Raw genomic sequence first — 20,043 nt, 5'->3', positions numbered from 1 at the left:
TTCGACGAGAGTGAGGATCCAGACTGTCAGTCTGTATCCCAGGTCTCCAAACTTACCGGCTGGTCAACCAGTTGGTCTTCCTTTGCCAATAAAATCATCATGAAAAGGAGGCAGACAACCATGCTCCGAGTCTCGGGGAGGGGACTAGGACTCCAGGCATCAGAGAGCACACTGACCCAGTTGACTTCGCAGAGGACAGACCCCAAGAATAAGAAGCAGCTCTTGGGGCTTCCACGTTCCACCTGAAAGAAAACAAATTAAGACCACTGTTTTGCTTTAAGCTGTCTATGTATCTCAGAAATATGTATAAATCAGTGTTTACTCAATTATGTTTTTAAAATTAACATCTTTTTCCAGATTGTAAACGTCACCCATAACCCTGCCCCCAGAGATTTAGAGTTAACAGTCTTTCCTTCCACGTGTTGTGAGTGTACAGTCTGCAGCTTGTTTGGAGTTCGCTGCTGCTTCTGCTGCTTCTCAGCAGGAGAGGAAAGCAGCTCTCACCCAGCGGGCGGGAATCCCTGCCACGGCCACTGGTGCTAAGGACCCATTACAGTCCTCACATGTGCGAGGTCAGACAAGGGTGAGATCTATATCCCCTCCTCCACAGTCGAGCCTGTGTCGGAACCACCTGGAAGACCTGCTAACACACAGAATGCAGGGTCCCACCCTTGGAATCATTCATTCCTATCTCAGGGGGCCGGCGCAGAAACCTGCTTTGCTAACAAGTCCCAAGGCGGTACTGACGCTGCTGGTCCTGGAACCACACTGAGAAACACTCTACTAGTGTATCTACACTAAACTCCTTTTTAGTGTAATGTTGTACTTCAAAAATATCTCCTTTAGTCTTTATAATTTGTTATGACGGTATAATATTTAATTAAATCTTATTTTAAATTATTATTAGGGTTGAGGGAGTGACAAATATATTATTAAGTGCATTATGAATGTCAAAGTTATCTTATAAGCCTATCTCCAGTCTGTTTAAAATAAAGCATGGCTAGCTATAAATTTTTCCTTTCCCAATGAAGATTAAGAAGCTCTCCACTATAGGATAGGCCGGGGAGAGGTCAATGGGAGAAAAAAGGAGACATAACAGTAAAATAAAATTTAAAAAAAAGAAGTTCTACTCTATAAAGTCATAATCCATGGGATTTAGTGATGATTCGTGTCCTCCCATTCCCACCATCATTAAGATGCTTTACACATGCTACTTTTCCTTTTCCTTTTGGAAAATGATTCGTAATCCTCCTTTATAACCTGCTCTCTGTCCTCACCCTCAACCCCCTCAACAAGGAACATAAGTCCCCAGTTTCCGGCAGATCAAGGTCTTCACTAGACTAAAACTCCCAGAGTCACAGAGTCTACAGCATCATCCCTTCAGACCACTCTGCTACTTAATCTCTCATACCGCCAAGGCTGCTCTCTTCCTCAGATGCTATCTCACGGCTCTTTAAACAAACATGCCCTTCCATATCCTAATGGTAATGCATATCTACTTCGTGCCTGTCTCCCCTGCTCAACCTCCCTGTGAGTTCACTCTGAACCCTGTATTTCTCTCAGACAACTGTCCTCAGCTTCCGCCAGAGCTACTGGGGGGCAGGGGTTGGGGGGGTGGTGGCTGACAAGAGCAGCTCTGGGTGGGATTCCATTCAGAGCACTAAGAGGCCGCACTTTACTTTACTAGCTGCCATAAATAACTGGGCCTTCAGTCATTAAAGCACGTAAGATGCTTCAATAATAAATGTGACATGAAGAGTAAACACAAATGAACTGATGACTATGAACAAATAGACGGAAACAATCATACAAAGCTAAGATTATAAATGTTTAAAAATAGAAACCTAACAAGAACAACAAAACCGCCACCTGGTCTGTGAGTGGCACCCTGTGCCCGGTCTCTGTAACTACGGCTCCTGCCACGGCTCACACACCCCCAGAGCTCTTCCAGGCCACCTCAGGCTTCACGTAATTATGACGCATCACTGGTGTTACAAGGCACCTTTCTCTCCTCCAGCTGATTACCCCCCGAATAACTGCTTAAAGAAACTTGAGTACCAATTTACATTTTGCTTTAACAAAACATTTGCCAGTAAGTAATAATACTATCCTAGAAAAACATACATGCACAGAAAGCACCAAAAAGAGTGTGACGTTGCCATTAAGCTGTGTACTCACATGACAATGTTACTAAAGTCTAGGGGATGACCGCCATATGACAGACAAAGTCTATCTCTGGCTTTTAAACATGGTCCCATAAATGTTCCCAATCATCTACCAACAGCATAAAATGGTTTCCATTGGACAATGCTTTACTCAAATACCATTCGGGCCACACAGAATGAGAGCATAGTCCTCGCTGGCACACCTGGCAACTGTGGCAGAAGCCACGCTCTCCAGGCCATGGGGTGAAGGGCTTACTTTGAAGAAGGCCTCCATGAGCATCTGGTCGGGGCGCAGGTCCCTCCACGGGAGCTTCTCGTAGGCACTGTGAAGAGCGTACAGGATGAACTCTGGCATTTTGGGCGCTGTACACGTTTCACAGTAATGCATCAGGTGTAACTGAAGGGCCCCTGCATCACCCGGCAACAGATTACCTAAAACTGAAAAGGAAAACTCCGTGAGACCTCTTAATTTACCTTTTAAAATAATAATATGGAATACCAATTTGAATTAAAAGTCTAAAACCTAAAGTTCTTTATAATTACCCACTTTCAAAGATTTTCAGCGAGCATTACTGGAATAAATGCTCACATGTGATTCATTTTTTTTTTAAATCAAAGATTTTCACAGGCCATGGGGGGAAATCCTGGAGGCAGGTTAATAATAAAGAATGGGCCGAAACCGGTTTGGCTCAGTGGATAGAGCGTCGGCCTGCGGACTGAAAGGTCCTGGGTTCGATTTCCATCAAGGGCATGTACCTTGGTTTCGGGCATATCCCCAGTAGGGAGTGTGCAAGAGGCAACTGATTGATGACTCTCTCTCATCAACATTTCTAACTCTCTATCCCACTCTCTTCCTCTCTGTAAAAAATCAATAAAAATATATTTAAAAAAATAATAATAAATAATGGTTCTCTAATTGTTGGGGTAACTGCAATGAGCAGCTGGTGTGTGGGAGCTAGCAGGGTTGATCAGTTTTCCTTCAAATCTTCTAAATAGATGCTTTTTAACTCAAGTACACTTCCACAATCCTAACCACTTCCAGATATCCCTTTAGTCTGTGGCCCTCAGCATGGATTCAGTCTCTTGCCTAGGTACTTTGGTCCTTTGGAACCTTGAAGGAATCCAGTATTCTTCAAAGAAAGATATAACCAGACTATCAACTGTCATTAAGGTAAGTCATTCTAAAAGAAATCTCACATTCTTCTGCAACCTGGATCGTTCATGTTCAGTTTTATTCTCGACTGCTCTAGTGCCTCCAGTGCTGATGTCAACATCAGGAGCACTTAGTCTAACACAAATGGTTTCAGCCTTCAGGTTCTATGCACAGGAATGCAGCACAGTCAGTCATAGGAGAGAGAGCCACACACAATGAGGACAGAAACCTGACAGTGTTTCTCAACGATCACTTTTGAAAAACATGAGCATAACACAGGGTGCCCATCCATTTCTCATTCCTAATAAACCTGTCCTTACTCTACAGCATGCAACATTAACCCATGGTTTAACCTTTTAAGACAGGGTGAAGGGTAGCATTGTTTAAATATGGATAAAAGATAATTTTGTTTGGATAAGGATTGGCATGTAGGTAGAAGACTCTGGGAGGAAATCCCTTAGGACAAGAATGAGCTAGTCCCAGCCCAAACACAGCATGTTCTGTTATCTCACAAGTGAGGGCAAAGGGAAGGTCCAAGGACTTTAGGGAACAAGGAGCAGAGCAGTATGGCTGGAGTAGTGTTTCCCTTTTAAAAATCATCACATCATGTTGAAGTGCACTGGGCCAGCGTATTTGAATGCTGAGCTATAACATTACACTTGAAAGTTTCTGAATAAGAGTAGGACATAAAAGTATTTTAGGCCGAGACCGGTTTGGCTCAATGGATAGAGCGTCGGCTTGGGGACTGAAGGGACCCGGGTTCGATTCCGGTCAGAGGCATGTACCTTGGTTGCGGGCATATCCCCGGTAGGGGGTGTGCAAGAGGCAGCTGATCCATGACTCTCTCTCATCGATGTTTCTAGCTTTCTATCTCTCTCCCTTCCTCTTTGTACAAAATCAATAAAATATATTAAAAAAAAAAAAAGTATTTTGGACAAGAACAGAATAGACAGGAACAGAAACAGAACAGGAAAATATGTGGCTACTGCAAGAATCTGAGTTGGGTCGATCTAATGGCCTCAAAAACCTAATATAAGTAATTTCGATACACTAAGTAAAATACTAATATCTTTGAAAATGCATAATGCACTTAATGGAAGAAAACATTAGGAGCAAAAGCAAGAAGAGGCCAGGAAACCAGGGGAGTAAACTCATTCTGAGGCCATGGATGCCTGGGCTATTTGCTTATGCTAGGTTTTAATAGCACAGGAAACAGAAGACAAGATCTTCCGAGGACTAGACTCTCATTGATTCAAGGGAAGGCAGCTTTTCTACCTTGGCCTGGACTTGGATTTAGAGAGAGAGAAAAAAAAGGTTTACTGTGATAGCTGAGGACTGCCTACAAGTTTAGTTTGAACTTGGATTTCATGGAAGTGTGTGATGTGAGAAGCCCCAAGCCAAGAAAGTACATAGTTACAATTGGCCAAATGCAGATTTTCTCTGAAGGCACATTCCACCCTAGCCTTTACAGAATCTCCCTAAGATAAAACCTCTCCAAACATGGTCTTAGAATACAAAATTACAAAATACCCAAAATAATGAGTTTGAAAGAACAACCGATGGCAGCATAAGCTGCTCTGCAATGGGAACTTTAGATAAGGCAATTACTGCATAGAGATCATAAAGTAAACAGGCGTGTTTAAACATTTTAAAGAGTAAAAACTGGAATTTTAAATAAAAGAAAGAAATAAGATCCCGTCAAAAATGATCAGGTGGCCCTAGCCAGTTTGGCTCAATGGATAGAGTGTCGGCCTGCAGACTGAAGGGTCTGAGGTTCGATCCTGCCTGGGTTGCAGGCTGGATCCCCAATGGGGGGCGTACAGGAAACAACCAATCAATTATTCCCTATCATCATTGATGTTTCTATCTCTCTCCTTCTCCCTTCCTCTCTGAGATCAATAAAAATATATATATTTTAAAATTATCAGGTTGGACTTGAAAAATAAATAAAACTTCTGGAAACTGAAATGCAGAATTCAACTGGTATTTTTAAAAACTGATTAGACATAGCTATAGAGACACTGAGTAAGTTGGAAAAGAAACCTTGAGATTTTCCCAAAATGAAATACAGAAAAATAGAAAACATTAAAAAATAAAAATAAAAAGTCAAAAACCCAGAAGACAGAAGGGGGACTGACAATATTTGAAAGAGGGAGGCCTTATATTTTCCACAGCTGATGAAACTAAGAGCTACTCACAAACAAGAGGTTACAAGCTACACTAAATGTTGTATGACTGACTTCCTTTAGTCAAGGAGGACTGCATAGTTAATTAAAATAAAACCTAAAAAAGTAGGAAAGCGGAGGCAAAGGAGTTCCTGAAAGACTTAGGGACAAAGTGAAATAACAGAACATCTTCCTACCTTTGAATCTCTCGTGCAGCAAGCCAATACAGTCCGTGAACAGCTGCACGATGCCTGAGGCCACCACGGCATCGCTCTCCAGCCAGGGGTAATGGCGCTGGCTGCTTTAAACAGACGAAAAGCACATAGAAATGAAATGCCATGATTAAATCACTCCACGTGCCAGAGTCTAGGGCTTGCCTAAGTCACAGAAAACACTGTGTTGTTTAGCTCTAAAACACATTGAGACCACTTCCCAGGCTGTGGGGCAGGAGCAAGACATTTAATTTTCTGAGTCTACGAATCAGATTAGTCAGTATTTGTGAAAACACTTTAAATACTATGATGTCTACCACTGTTGTAATTTTCACAAAACTCCCATCAAGTTCACCTAGCTTTTGTCTGTATGCTTTTAGGGGGGAAAAGACTTATAAGAGGTTATTTGGACAACTTTACACCTCACTCTTAAGTGCTCACAAAATAATGCTTTCATTCATTCAAGTGCAGAGTTCATATTAAAAGGGTAATTCCCACCCACTAATCTGAAAGCCTTAGTTCTAAAAGTAACTGATGTACTGAATAAGATTAAGTTAGTCTCATCTTTTTAGTGTTATATTATCCAAACCTAATTAAGGAGAGCAGCATCTGTTTTTCTGAAATTAAGTACCAAAACTCATTCAACTTTATCACGGAAAACTGGAACTGAGTGTCCAGTTATCAAGATAACAGCCTGATCAACCTGACTAACCCTAACTCTACAAACAGAAAATGTCTTATGTTTCTTTCATAAAGAAGCATTTTCTAAATTTAAATATGGCTCTAACTTAAAAAAATTAAATCTGTCAGTGCATCACTTGTGCCAAAACACCATCAGAACTTTAAGTATATAAATTTCAAAGGTACTTGAATATCTGAAAAATGATGTACCTTTCACTGTCCTCTAAAACCAGGATCCATGGCTTAAACAGCTGGATGATCACTGAGTGCAGGGATCTCAGCACTGAAAGGAACAGAAACTTTTAGAGACAAGAAACAAGCGAATCCTTTGTCAATATCATTGATAACACTACATAAAAGAATCTACTTCTGTCTGCCCTGTTTGGCTCAGTGGTTGGAGCTTCAGCCCATAGACTGAAGGGTCCCAGGTTCAATCAAGGGCACATACCTTGGTTGCAGGCTTGAGATTGGGGTGGGTGAGGCAACCAATCCATGTGTCTTTCTCACATCAATATTTCTCTCTCCCCGCACCCTCCTTCCACTCTCTCTAAAAATCAATGTTAAAGATATCCTCAGGTGAGGCCGAAACCGGTTTGGCTCAGTGGTAGAGCATCGGCCTGCGAACTGAAAGGTCCAGGTTCGATTCCAGTCAAGGGCATGTACCTTGGTTGCGGGCGCATCCCCAGTGGGGGATGTGCAAGAGGCAACTGGTCGATGTTTCTCTCTCATCGACGTTTTTGCTCTCTATCTCTCTCCCTTCCTCTCTGTAAAAAATCAATAAAATATATATTTTTTTTAAAAAGATATCCTCAGGTGAGGATTAACAACAAAACTAATAATCTACTTATTATCTTTACACTCATAAGCTTATGTTGATATAAAAACAAAAGTTGAACGTAACTAAGTATATTTTCATTTACTACAGTATAATTTCCTGAATTGAATTTTTATTACAAAATGCCATGAATAACTTCATAACATTTGTTTAAAGATATATACTTAAATACTCAGGAACATTTTCTTAGCGATGTAAGTAAAAGGAAGAAAGAGATGAAGATTGAAACCTATTTCTTCGGACCCCACCCTTCAAAGGAGGGGCAGAGACAAGCTGAAGCAAGCATCTACTGCCTAACTGAACATAGGGCTCAGCTGAATACAGGTATGACACATACAATATATGCGTTCACACCTGTGCTATATATTTCCCTGCTTGACACTTTGATAGTTTTATCTCAAAGATTTAAAACCCTTAATGTGTCTATTCAAGCCACTTCTTAATGGAAAGACAAACACTCAAGCATGTTACCTGTTTTGCTGCTGGCAGATGGGTCTTGGGCCAAGCAATCCATTTCTGAGTCAAGCAATCTTTTTACAAGATAGCCCAAGAGTGTCTTCATATCATCCATGTAAGGACTCCATTTTGAGAATAACCCGAAACTTTTAAAGTCCAATGTGGAAAGGCGAAGCTTATAAAAAAAGTTTGAGAGCCACTGTATAGTCTCCATTACCTAGAAGAGAAGGACTGGTTAAAACTGCTCACTGGTGCCTACTTGCAGAATATCACAGTGGCCTGTGAGGGAAGACTGACTTTGTAATAGTATTACAAAGTTATAGAGCACATGAAAGTAAATCATCATATTTCAAACTTTTTCTAAAACAAAGGAACTATTTATTTCAAATATATTTTCATGTGGACCATATCTATATAAAATGTGTCAAAATAAGAGCTCTGTGAGACATTACCTGAAACCCTGGCTGAGGGAGTCAGTGGTATAAGGTTAAGAAATAGGTGGGTTAAGGTGGGGATGGGGTAGGTCCAAGCTGCTCTAGATCAGATAGACAAGAATCACCAAGATGTGCAAGAAAGGTGATCCAATAGAAGGAGATGGGAGGAAGCAAGTGAATGACAAAGAAAAGCTCCGAGCTCTTAAAGATAATGCACAAAAAAGAAACTTTTTAAATTTGATTTTTTTGTTGTTGTTAATCCTCACCCGAGGATATTTTTTCTTTTAAGAGAGAGAGAGAGAGAGTACTGGGGGTGGGATGGGGGGAGGGGGGGGTGCGGCAGGGAGAAACATCAATGTGAGAAAATCGATGTGAGAAAGACACATTGATTGGTTGCCTCCCCCATGTGCCCCGACCAGGGCCAGGGATCAAGCTTGTCACCGAGGTAGGTGCCCTTGACCAGAACTGAACCTGGGATCCTTTAGTCCACAGCCCAATGCTCTATCCACTGAGCCAAATCAGCTAGGGCACTAGGGCAAAAGAAACTTTTTAGATATAAATGTAAAATGTGTTCTAATTGTTTAAATAGCAAAGGAAATGGAAAAGAAATGCACAGACAAAAAAAAAACACACACACACAAACAAACAAACAAAAACCCCAACATATTGGGCACTAAAAGCCACACACCTGCTTGTCTGACAAGAGGGCATCCGGAGAGTTTTGAAGCACCATGCTCTCAGCAAGAGCCGCCCCCTGCTGGCAGTTTGGGACGCAGCAGCCCAGGGCTCTCAGCGTGGCTTTCCAACACTCAGGGCTCAGCAGCTGCTCAGCAGAGCCTTACAGGGCAGGGACAGAGGACAGCAAGTTAGCATCTTTCACAAACAAAAATTTGAATCAAAGAACACAAGAATTTTATCAAGGAATAAATATTAAATAAAAATCCAAAACAAATTCATAAAGACCTGTGGTGAAGAGACTAAAGTGAAGCGAACCTATTAAAAGAACTATCCACCTGAACACTGACTTTCCTTGTTCCTGGTTCCTGATCACCCTGCTAGGAGTAAGACAGCCAGAGCCATCTGAGCTGGAGTCTTGGACGGGAGCCCCACCTACAGACCCCAAATGGGGAGTGGTAAGGTACCATTTTCCTGGCTGAATGATGTGAGACAAATTATGGTGACAGGGCAGGGAAGACTGGGTACAGATGCAACCAGAGTCTGGGCTCTCTTCAAAAGGTGTCATAGGTACCCTTAAAACTCCACTCCTACAATGGGAAAACCCTAAAGCAACACAGACATCACGCAAAAGGAGGGAGCACCAACCATCAGCCTACTCCTTGCAAAGCTCACATCCCAAAGACAGGAATCACTCCTCAGGCCTTTCCCCTGGAGATGGCACGAGGGTCAAACAGAGTAACAGGCTCACAGGTGCAGGTCTCAGGGAAGGATGTTGGGTCAGCTGCACTATATTGAAAGGGTTTGTGTCCCACTGCTACCTGTGGTCTGGATCTTAGGACAGGGGCCTAGAGCCACGCTACAAGTGTGGGAATCATTCATACCTACAAGAGAGCAGTGAAGCCAGGAAAAATCAAATAGGCTCCCCCAGGGCGAAGGAAGAGAGCAGATGAGCAAAGAATGGAATGCTGGGAACTGACCAGGGAGAGATGGGAGGCCAGGAAGCTGGAGGTCCTGGAATCTGACAGGGACGTACTGTTATTCTTAAACCTTTCATTGAGTTACTTTCCCTGGGAAGTATAAATTTTCTGCTAAATGCTCAAGACTATGGCTGTCTACATAAACAGTGTACAATCTCTTTAAAAGGTTTCAGGGGGAAAACAACATGTACTTGATCACATTTTGAAAATTTAGAACAAAAATTAGCTTTGTAAATATGCATCAAAAATTGTACAAATACATTTCCCTGTCAGTATTCTCCACTCGCCCTGCAACTTCCCTCCGGAGGAAACAATGAAAGCCTGGAGGGCTTTAAAAATGAGGCCACACATTTCAGTATTCTTCAGGCAGTCCAATACATAAGATCATGAACTAATTCATTAAGTAATCTCTGATAAGTAACACAAAGTTTTGGCATAAAGCAAAATTTAGTTTTCCATTACATCTGTAAACAGTATAAAGTCTGCATGAAAAAGTAAATACTATCTCATTTTTTCAAATAAAAATCCTGTCTAGTGAAATTCCAAAAATAAAAAGCCTACATTCTTTATTTCTCTTCTAATCTCCAACACTCCAATGGGAAATTGCTGGAGGGGGACATGGGGAAAGTTTAATGCTGCTCCTTTCTTTAGCAAATATAAGTACAGTCTATCATTATGTAAGGATAAAATTCAGTTGCAGAAAATTAAATTAAAAAATTGGGGGGGGGACCCTAAAAATCTATTCACTATTTTGAACTACAGAGAAACCAACTGTCATATAAGGAGCAACTTCCTTCTTTTACCAAATCTGTAGTCAGCAGAGTCATCAAGCTCACTTCTACCCCATTCAAGACAGCTGCAGAATCAAAAGAGAGAGATGGGTGCCCAACTGTGGACGCCAACCCCACAGGCTAAGTGCTGCCTTGTCCAATCATGGCCTTTCCCACATTTCAGACAATAAATGACCATTTTTACAAGTAGCCATCTTCATGGGTACTGTTGATCAAGTACTTCAGGTAAAAATCAGTCACTCTCAATCCTGCACACTTGTGTTACTTTCACATTTGTGGCTGACATCTGTGGAATGGCGTCCTATTATTATTTCACTGCAATCTAATCCGTCACTTACTTTGCATCAGCAGCCTGAGAATGTCACTGTACTGGTCAGGGAACTGGTAGAGGAGAAGGTAAGTCCAGTGCTTGCAGAAAAGGTTAAATGGCAACAAAATGTCTTCATCTGGCTCTAGGCCCCAGGCGGTTAGTGCCAAGTGAATGGACTCCAGAAGCCTGGTGCGCTCAGAAAGAGGAGGCTTGGAGGCGTTTAACCATTGCTTAACATGGAACTAAAACGAAAAAGACACAAGAAGCAATTTTATTGACACTAGAAAGCTAATTGAAGTAGACTAAGGTCTGTATGATTTAATTTAAAAATCAAAGATTGCCTAGCATTTAGCTTTTCATAAAGACTTAAACCAACTGCAGTTTATATACAAGCACCTAAAAGAATCTGGGCAGTTCAATGATTGATGGGTGTTGCTATGCCTCCATCTCTAAAGCCTGCAAAGGCAGAGTTTTCTCAACTCCGCATGCTTTTTTGCAATTTAAAAAGCTTGTGTGGCCGACTGGTTTGGCTCAGTGGATAGAGTCAGCCTGAGGACTGAAGGGTCCCAGGTTCGATTCCAGTCAAGGGCACAGGCCTAGGTTGTGGGCTAGATCCCCAGTGTGGTGGGGTGATGGTGCAGGGGGTAGCCAATCAATGATTCTCTCTCATTGACGTTTCTATCTCCCTCTCCCTCTCCCTCCCTCCCTGAAATCAATTTAAAAAAAATTTTTTTTAAAGCTTGTGGGTAAGTTTTCCCTATAAGACAAGGATCAGTAGTTCTCCTTCACTGGTCACAGTGCTACAAACAAGCAGAGCGCTAAATGGAACTATGTCCCTTGAATGGCCATGTTTCTGGACCTGCATCAGTTATCGACCTCAGTTCACAAAAATTCAGGGTGCTGAGGTCACCTTCCAGAATCCCACAGTATACCACATGTTCTCCCCCATTACAACTGACATCAGTCCTAGGCCCTAAAATATCACCAGCTTTTATGACTCACAGATGTCAGAGAAATACACTTGAAGACAAAATAGCTGAGGCTCTAAATTTCCCAACCCGTTAAGTAAATTCATTGCCTGGGTCTGAGTTAATTAACATCCTACTTGGAATGAAGACAAAGGCAATTTGCTTAGATCTGGCTTTTCCTAAATATGAGAGACTTGGATACAGTACAACCCATTTATCAAACACAATTTAGGCATCAATTCAGGATAAATTCAATAGAAGGATATACTAAATTATTATAATGAATATTTCAAAACTATACTCAGTTTTTAAAAGAGAGTTTTAGAGCTAGGGCCTTTTTATAGTGAAATTAGACTGTCCCACACAACACAAATGACACCCCAAAAGAGGAGGCTGTGGAACTGGACTGCGTAAAGACCACACAAACTTGGAAAGGGCCTGTGAGCCTCCAGTCCACCTGGAAACAGGGCTCCGAGGGCCTTTCACGTCAGTGGAGTGGGAAGCACCATCGTTTCTACATTTCAGTGATGACCTCGGATGGGATCGCATCTCACCTTGGTCAGCAGCATGAAGATCATGTCGCTGTTGTCCTCACTGAGGAACCTCACCACCTTCTCGTACAGCTGTATGAACTCCGCAGGCGCAGCATTGGGAGTAAAGAAAGGGGACAGAAGAGAGCAGAGCCTTCTGTTCTTCAGAATGGTCTCCAGCACTCTTCTGCATTCTGATTTAGTGCCGCTGACAAACACCTTGAATGAATCAGAGAGGAACATGCCATCAATTCTCCACTCCCCATCCTTTATTTAAGCAACCAAATTTCAAGGAGTAGTATACAAGGCAAACAGGAGTTCTTTCTAAATGAAAATGTAAAACAATCAAAAGAAACCTAAAATAAACATATCACTTCCGCTGTAGGTAGTATTCACAATCTGCAATGCACATACCATGATGACTAAGTTCCCAAAGTGACCCTGCATTATGTCAAGAAGACAAAACTTTTAGGTTATAGATCTTAATACTTTAAAAAAAACTAACTTTTTACAATTAAAGTATAATCAGGATAACTTCACATTGCTTTAACTTGGTTCTAATGTTTAAGAGTACTAGAATATATGTGAATATTTAAATAATCTCAGGGTCAAGAAAGTTCTGATAAACTTGAGCACAGTAGGAATACTAAAGGACAACACTGACAGATTTGAATTGCTAAAAATTTTAACTTCTATAAAGCAAAAAAGTGTGTAAAATTAATGAAGAATGATGAAATAGAAAAGTTAATTTATAACGAATTCCAGATATCAGCTTAATAGTCTGAGTTGCTCTTCGAAAAGCAATAAAAAACAAACAAACAAACAAAAAAAGACATCTCTGCAACAGAAAATGTGCAAAGGACAATAACCAGCAAATCACTAAAAAGATATAAATGGCCAAAAATGAAAAGTTATGCAACTTAACAAATACTTAAAGAAATATGTCATGAGCCCAGCTGGCATGGCTGTGGTTGAGCTTCGAGCTACGAATCAGGTCACAATTCTATTCCTGGTCAGGGCACATGCCCGGGCTGCGGGCCTGATCCCCAGTGTGGGACACACAGGAGGCATCCGATCAATGATTCTCTCTCATCATTGATGCTTCCATTCCTGTTTCCCTTTCCCTTCCTCTCTGAAAGCAATAAAAACATATTTTAAAAATAAATAAAAGGGCTCCTGAACGTGCAATATAAGTCTGAAATCACATATCTAATAAGAATACCATAGGGTATATTTCATTATGTCTGAAAAAGGCTGACAGCACAGATTAACCTTACCTGTCCCAAAATTGCAACGCATGAAGTAAAGAACTGCCTTGTGGGAGGATGACGTTGAGTCTCATCGCTGACGTAATCCACAACAGTAAAGAACAGGCTAATGCCAACCTTCTGAACCCCAGGGGTGGGCTGCAACTTATAGGCATTCACTAAGGTCCTGTAGGAAGACAGGTGAGAAGTGGTCTGCAGTATGAGAATCCAGACTTACTCGTGTTTCTGATACTCTATATTTCTCAGGCAATATGCTTAAGAGTGCTCAAGTCCCATACAAATGTCACTTTAGAAACATTTCATGGTTTCATCTTCCAACTTGACCCAACATCTTATTTTCAATACATAAAAATTATTTATGCTCGATCCCCAGAGTGAGGCATGCAGGAGTCAGCTGATCAATGATTCTCTCTCATCACGGATGTTTCTACTTCTCCCTCCCTTCCTCTCTGAAATCAATAAAAATATATTTTTAAAATAAATAAATAAATGGGCATGGATATATTCCAATAAAACTTTAGAAAAAAATAGGTGGCACCCTAGCCAGTTTGACTCAGTGGATAGAGCATTGGCCTGTAGACTGAAGTGTCCCGGGTTCGATTCCAGGTTCTCTCTCCTCTCCTTTCCTCTCTGAAATCAATAAAAATATATTTTAAAAAATAAAAATAGGTGGGAAGATTTAATCCAAAGGCCATAGTATGCCAGTCCCTATGCTCAAAATATAGTGGCAACCATACTTTGGTAAAAACTGCTGTTTGAATTTTAAACCTGCTCAGGCAATTTTCCTGTGCCTGGGACCATAACCTTTGGAGATTAACCACTGAGTTCTGCTTCTGCAAGATAGGGCCACATTCCAATGTCCAGCAGGATGAGACTGGGAACGACCCTTTGGGCTGACCCCAGATTTTAGAATATAGTCTTTAGGATTTAGAATTTAGAACAAAGGAAAATTCCTGTGGTTTGAACTGTTGCAGAGTTCCTGAGCAGTCAGAGAGTTTGGAGAGACTTGCTTTGTTAATCGCGCAATGGGCTTAGGGAGGATGAATTCAAATTCTAAGCAAGGTTACAGGCAGAACTTTTTTTTTTATTAAAGAGCCAACCCTATGTGCACTTAGTGGTTATCTCGATGCTGGCCTTGCAAACAATACAGTTCTATCCAGTTGAAAAAGTTATATCCAATTGAATACCTGGCATGGAATTGAGATTGTGGGCATATCTGGTCTCTGGCCTACAAGGTCAGACAGCAACATTTTGTCTAGGAAGAACAGCAGAAAATTCCAAACAACAGTTTGTTGCAAAATAGGGGTTTTCCTTCTCAGAACCTTTAAAAAGAACTACCTGCCCCTGAAGCAGTGCAGTCGTGTGGAGTCCACCTGTGTGTGGTGCTCTTGCGGCTGTCCTGGCCAGATATTTCAATAAATCTTTGCCTGCTTTTTTTGATAAATCATCAGCCTCCAGTGGTCTTATTTTGAACCCAGGGTTCGACCCCACAACAATGCTAATTTAATTAGTGGATTCCTGGGGGAGTGTAGTAGCATGACTGCTATCGACAATAGCAAAAGAGCATTTTAAAGTAGAATGTCCTCACAACTTACGTAATCAAGTTTTCTGCATGCACAGCCGCCTCCACAATATTAAGTGGTGGTGGTTTAGTAGCTTCTGCTTGTAACTGCTTCACTTCTTTCCACAAAGCATGAAGCTGTTGGCTTACTGCTTCATTCTTGTGCATACCTTCAAACTAACAAAAATTAAAATGGTCAACAGATTTTTTTGCCCCTGGCTTTTAGGTGGATATGTTATTTTATTTATATATACACACATACACACACACACACACACACACACACACACTGGCATATGATGAAAAGATTAATATTATAATTAATATGATAGCTCAAAACTCTTGGTTGAACCTGACAGGAATGTAAAAATATTATTCAAGAATCTCTGAATGTTTCATAAGGAAAAATTAGTTTTGACTTGAATTAAGCAGATTTGAATTAGTTTTCACTGGTTCAAAGTCTTCTGTAGGACATGCTCTATGTCACTTATGTTTTAGCACCGCAATCCTCATAAAAAGATGAGTCCATGTCTTCCTCCACAAGGCCCTTCCTGAAGCCCAAGCCCCACCTCTGTTGATTATCTGCAAAGCCTTAACCCCTCTGCTCTCCCACCCAGCAGAACATACAATTCAACTCGAGACAGAGACTGCACATCTCACGTGTGCCCACATAAACAGAGGACATGGATGCTGTTAACAAAACATCTGCCATTTTGAAAGGGGGGGGGAAGCATATATAAACCAAACAATAAAATAAGATAAACATGGGAAGTGCCCAAATCAGTTGTATGCCTGGGAAAGAGCAATTGACTAATTCAATGGTTCCTGAAAGTTTACCTTTGATTAAACTTTTATTGGATTTCAGTAAAGATACAAAAAATAAGGAGAATTTAGTGAGCTTAAAAAAAAAAAAAACACAACTAAATTTATCTCATTTAAATTTAAAAGACTACCTTTATTTAAGATTATGTCTTTTCTAGTTGAGGGTTAAAAACCCTTTTTCTAATTAATTGATGGTGGTCTATATAAAAACTGCTTTGTTTCTGCATTTTTAATGTCCTTTTTTGGATGGGGATTGATGCAGAAAAGGTCCTTGGCCCAGGCTGCAACACAAAGACAGAACCAACGTGGCAGATGTGGGGGACAGGAGGACAGGACATTGAGGAGGAGGCTGGCCAGGCTGATTGGGGGCAAGGGATCGAGCTGAAGAGTGCAGTGCAATGAGACTGGGGAGCAGGGGAAGGCCTTTAAAGCAATCTGGGGAACTGGGACTTATTTTGGGTGCGCGGTGGAGAATGCTGAAAAGACCGGAACATTTAGGAGGCAGGAGTTTTAAATCCTACATTCTCCTTAATGGTTTTCTTTAGATGGTTTTCCACAATCACATGGGTGAGCAGTAGTCCAGTCTTGAGCCACACTATAATGGTTACAGGTATCCTTTGTCTGTGAATAATGTCAACACTTAATTCACAAACTTATTTAATCAAGAGTCTATGTCTCTGTCAGGGGGCATAAATTCCAAATCAAAAGCTCCTGAAGAGCAATGGTCCTATTTTGCTTTACACAGCACCCTGCACAGCACAGCTCTGACAATACTCTCAACACCTACTTTTTATGATCATAATGGAAACTTACTTCTATAACATACACCACCATTGTGGTAAAGATCTTTAGAAAACTTCTTGTTTCAAAGAAAAACATAGGCTGTTAGTATGAATCAAAAATCACGAAAGCGACTACCCAAGAATATGTAATGTTAACAATAATTGCTTTAGTTTTTACTACTAGAGAAATGAAAGATAAAAAGAATTAAATTACTTCCACTAAGCCACTTACTGAATCAATACAAATATTAAATTTCAAAACTTTCAAACAACAGACCAAAATTTAATAGCTTAAAATGTGATTAGGAATATGTGCAGTCAGCTCTTTTGCCCAATATGTCAACAACTACAATTAAAGCTGGTCTTTGAGGGCCACAGCCCTGGGCTGGCCTGGAGAGAAACAGCCAAACAGAGAGCGAAAGAGAATGTGAGGCAAGGAAGATAGTGAGGATGAAGGAAAGTGGAAAGACTTAAGGACAAGAGAGAAAGAACAGAGTTTCACATCACTGGGAAATGTAGAGACAAGACCAAGTCCACTTGATAACTTGAACTTTAAAACCTCCATCCATGTCCTAGAAATTACTAATACTGAAAAATAAAAGAAAACCAACTAGTGTAGGAAAGTTTTGCCACTTCCCCAAAATGTTCATTATTTTCTAGCCTACTTATTTTGTTCACTGTTCCCACCACTGTTGAAAGTTTTCCCTAGAATGGTGGTGAGAGAGACTGAATGACCACCAGCTCATAATTACAAGAAGTCGTAGACAATAGAACAAAGCAGCCTGGTGGAAGCCCCTCCTGAGTCCCTTGAAGTAGACAAAGAAATTTAAAAGTAGGACACAGCTGGTCCTCCAGTAAGCTTTCACAATAACCTGAGGCCCTCGGTGGGTCTTTTCCATCTCTCATTTCTAGGAATGAACAAATTTTTCACATGACAATAAATCAATTCTGAGTCCTGCAAACATGCCCCACAATAACAAAGTACAACACAAGGAACCCTATTATAAATCACCCCATGTCCTCAGGGAATGTCACTGAATTATTAGAGGCTTCTACTAGGAGAGGCAACCACAGAAGAAGCACGTCTCAATTCCCATAAAATATATTTGGCTTTTGTATACCCCCAACAAGCTATACACAGTTCAAACACTTGCAGAGGGCTGGAAATTTCCAGGGCGTTCCCTCCCAGAAAAGTTTTATCAAGCAATAAAATATTTTCATGATATAATTTGAAATCTTTATAAATAAGTCATTAAAATTATATTAAAACACATCTATGTATTTTAATTTTAAAATTTATATATTTTAAATACGAAATCATTTTCCATGAAGCTGATTTTAAAACATGATCTGATCCATGAATTCTCTAATCAATGGTCACATTCCAGATTGAATTTCCTAACTTTAGATGCATACAAATATGTCACTTTGCCAGAAATAAAGTTTGAAGGTAAGGAAAAATACAAAATATAGAAGTTATTTCTGAGAAGGCACTTTAGAGAAAACAGTCACCCAAGGAGATTGATAAAGCTACATTAGAGCCCTGGCCAGTGTGGCTCAGTTGGTTGGGCATTGTCCCATGCACCAAAAGGATGCCAGTTCAATTCTCAGTCAGAGCACATCCCTGGGTTGTGGGCTCAATCCCCAGTTAGGGCACACAGGAGGCAGCAGACTAATGTCTCCCTTTCATGTTAATATTTCTCTCTCTCTTCCTCTCCCTCTCTCTCTAAAAATCAATAGAAATATATTTTTTAAAAGAATACATTAGAATATCGAGAAAATTTGGGGGGGGGGAATAAAAAGAACACATTTGAACAGGTAAAAATGGAGATTGGCACACACACAAAAGAGAAATTTTTGAATGACAACCAAGGGTCAGTAAATAAAATTTCCCCCATTTCTAAAAGCTCACCAAAAAGGGGAGCTATTTTTGTGCAAATGCTTAGAGGCCTTTCTCTAAGTAGGCCTCTCTCTAAGCATTTCTTTCCCAGCTCAGGGATTCCTGAATAATGTGCAGATGGAGTGAGGTGAGATGATTAAGGGGTATGTCCTCTAACCAGACTGCCTGGGACCTCCTGGGTTAGCCACTCACTGGCTATGTCACCTTGGGTATGTAACGTAACTTCTCTATGCCTCTATTTCTTCTGTCAATGTTCAGACGGTGTATGCATGGTATGAAGCAATGCTATAATATGCTGGCTAAAGCTAAACTTCCATTTGGAAGTCCTTCCAAAGTCACATCCATGTTTTATGTTTCCAATTCAAGAAGGTGACTCTAGAGGCAGTTTAACTTTTATACTGATGTTGCACATCTCTCCATCTGCCTGTTGGCAGGCGCTGCCCAGCTGATCTGCCTTCCACGGATCCCTCCCATGTTTGTCTTCAGTGCCCCCCAACTGTCCGCCACACAGCCAGCACTCCCAGTGAGCATCCTTTCCAACGTGAACTCCAACCTTCCTGCTGTGGATTCCTATCACTTCTTCCAACAACCTGAAATCCACTGGCACAGCCAGCCCCTGACCCCTAGATGAAGTCACGCTGACTCCATTCCCACTCTGCTTCTTACTGAATCCAAACTATCGTTATCAAAATCTTTTAAGGACCAGTTTAAGGCTCCCTCTCTCAAAATCTCCTTGATGATTTTTCTTTGAATTTCTATCTGTTTTATATGACTTGTCAGCACTTATGGAAACAGCTGATTAGCTGTGTGTCTTCACTCCTCTAAAAACTGTTACATGTTTTGAGACATGGCTTACCTGCTATGTGCTTCTTTCAGTGTTTCTCAATGACATGCCAATTAGGGGCTCAATTAAAATTCTCTGAACTACAAAGGAATTTAAACCATCTTACCTGAACTGTTACAACTGCTGCTCCTTGGCATCTCTTACCACTAATGCCTCTACACTCCAAATGTAGTGTGGTCTGTTCTTCTCGATTAACATACTGTTTGGGCATTGTGTCCAACAGCTCACTATCCAGGGCAACTTGCTGAGATTCCCAAAGAGCTGCCGTTCTGAGAAAAAAATATCATCAGGAGGTCAAAGAAAGTCTTAGGAAATATTTCATAATAAGTGATAAAGGCTTACAGTTACCCAAGCCTGCATTAGAGCAAGATATGCTAGTAAGTATTCCACAGTAAAAAGACCAAAGGTGTGTGTGCCAAGACTTATCCAAATTCTCAGCCTGGCAGTCATGGTAACCACAAAATTAAGAAACAAAAAGTGGGACAACTTTTTAGCCAGAAATAAAACTCCA

The 20,043-nt window shown here is 40.8% G+C and overlaps 1 protein-coding gene across 2 annotated transcripts in view; it reads right to left on the bottom strand.

Annotated features, from left to right (window-relative positions):
- The window catches only part of EPG5 (ectopic P-granules 5 autophagy tethering factor), a 77,529-nt gene that overhangs the window by 10,896 nt on the left and 46,590 nt on the right, over positions 1–20,043 (bottom strand). Inside the window, exons 27-37 of one of the 2 annotated variants that reach the window (XM_084888385.1) lie at positions 19,639–19,801; positions 15,219–15,361; positions 13,633–13,789; positions 12,380–12,574; positions 10,886–11,099; positions 8,790–8,938; positions 7,683–7,884; positions 6,587–6,659; positions 5,681–5,784; positions 2,422–2,603; positions 57–242 (exon numbers count right to left, since the gene is read on the bottom strand). In XM_084888385.1, the coding sequence (XP_084744511.1) occupies positions 57–242; positions 2,422–2,603; positions 5,681–5,784; positions 6,587–6,659; positions 7,683–7,884; positions 8,790–8,938; positions 10,886–11,099; positions 12,380–12,574; positions 13,633–13,789; positions 15,219–15,361; positions 19,639–19,801 (1,768 nt within the window). The remainder of the gene's footprint in view (positions 1–56; positions 243–2,421; positions 2,604–5,680; positions 5,785–6,586; positions 6,660–7,682; positions 7,885–8,789; positions 8,939–10,885; positions 11,100–12,379; positions 12,575–13,632; positions 13,790–15,218; positions 15,362–19,638; positions 19,802–20,043) is intronic. The other variant, XM_084888386.1, reaches the window with a different exon arrangement.

Source organism: Pipistrellus hanaki (genome assembly GCF_964339955.1).
Source record: "Pipistrellus hanaki genome assembly, chromosome: 6".
In the NCBI taxonomy this organism is placed as follows: Eukaryota; Metazoa; Chordata; class Mammalia; order Chiroptera; family Vespertilionidae; genus Pipistrellus; species Pipistrellus hanaki.
This window is presented reverse-complemented; position numbering and strand designations above follow the sequence as displayed.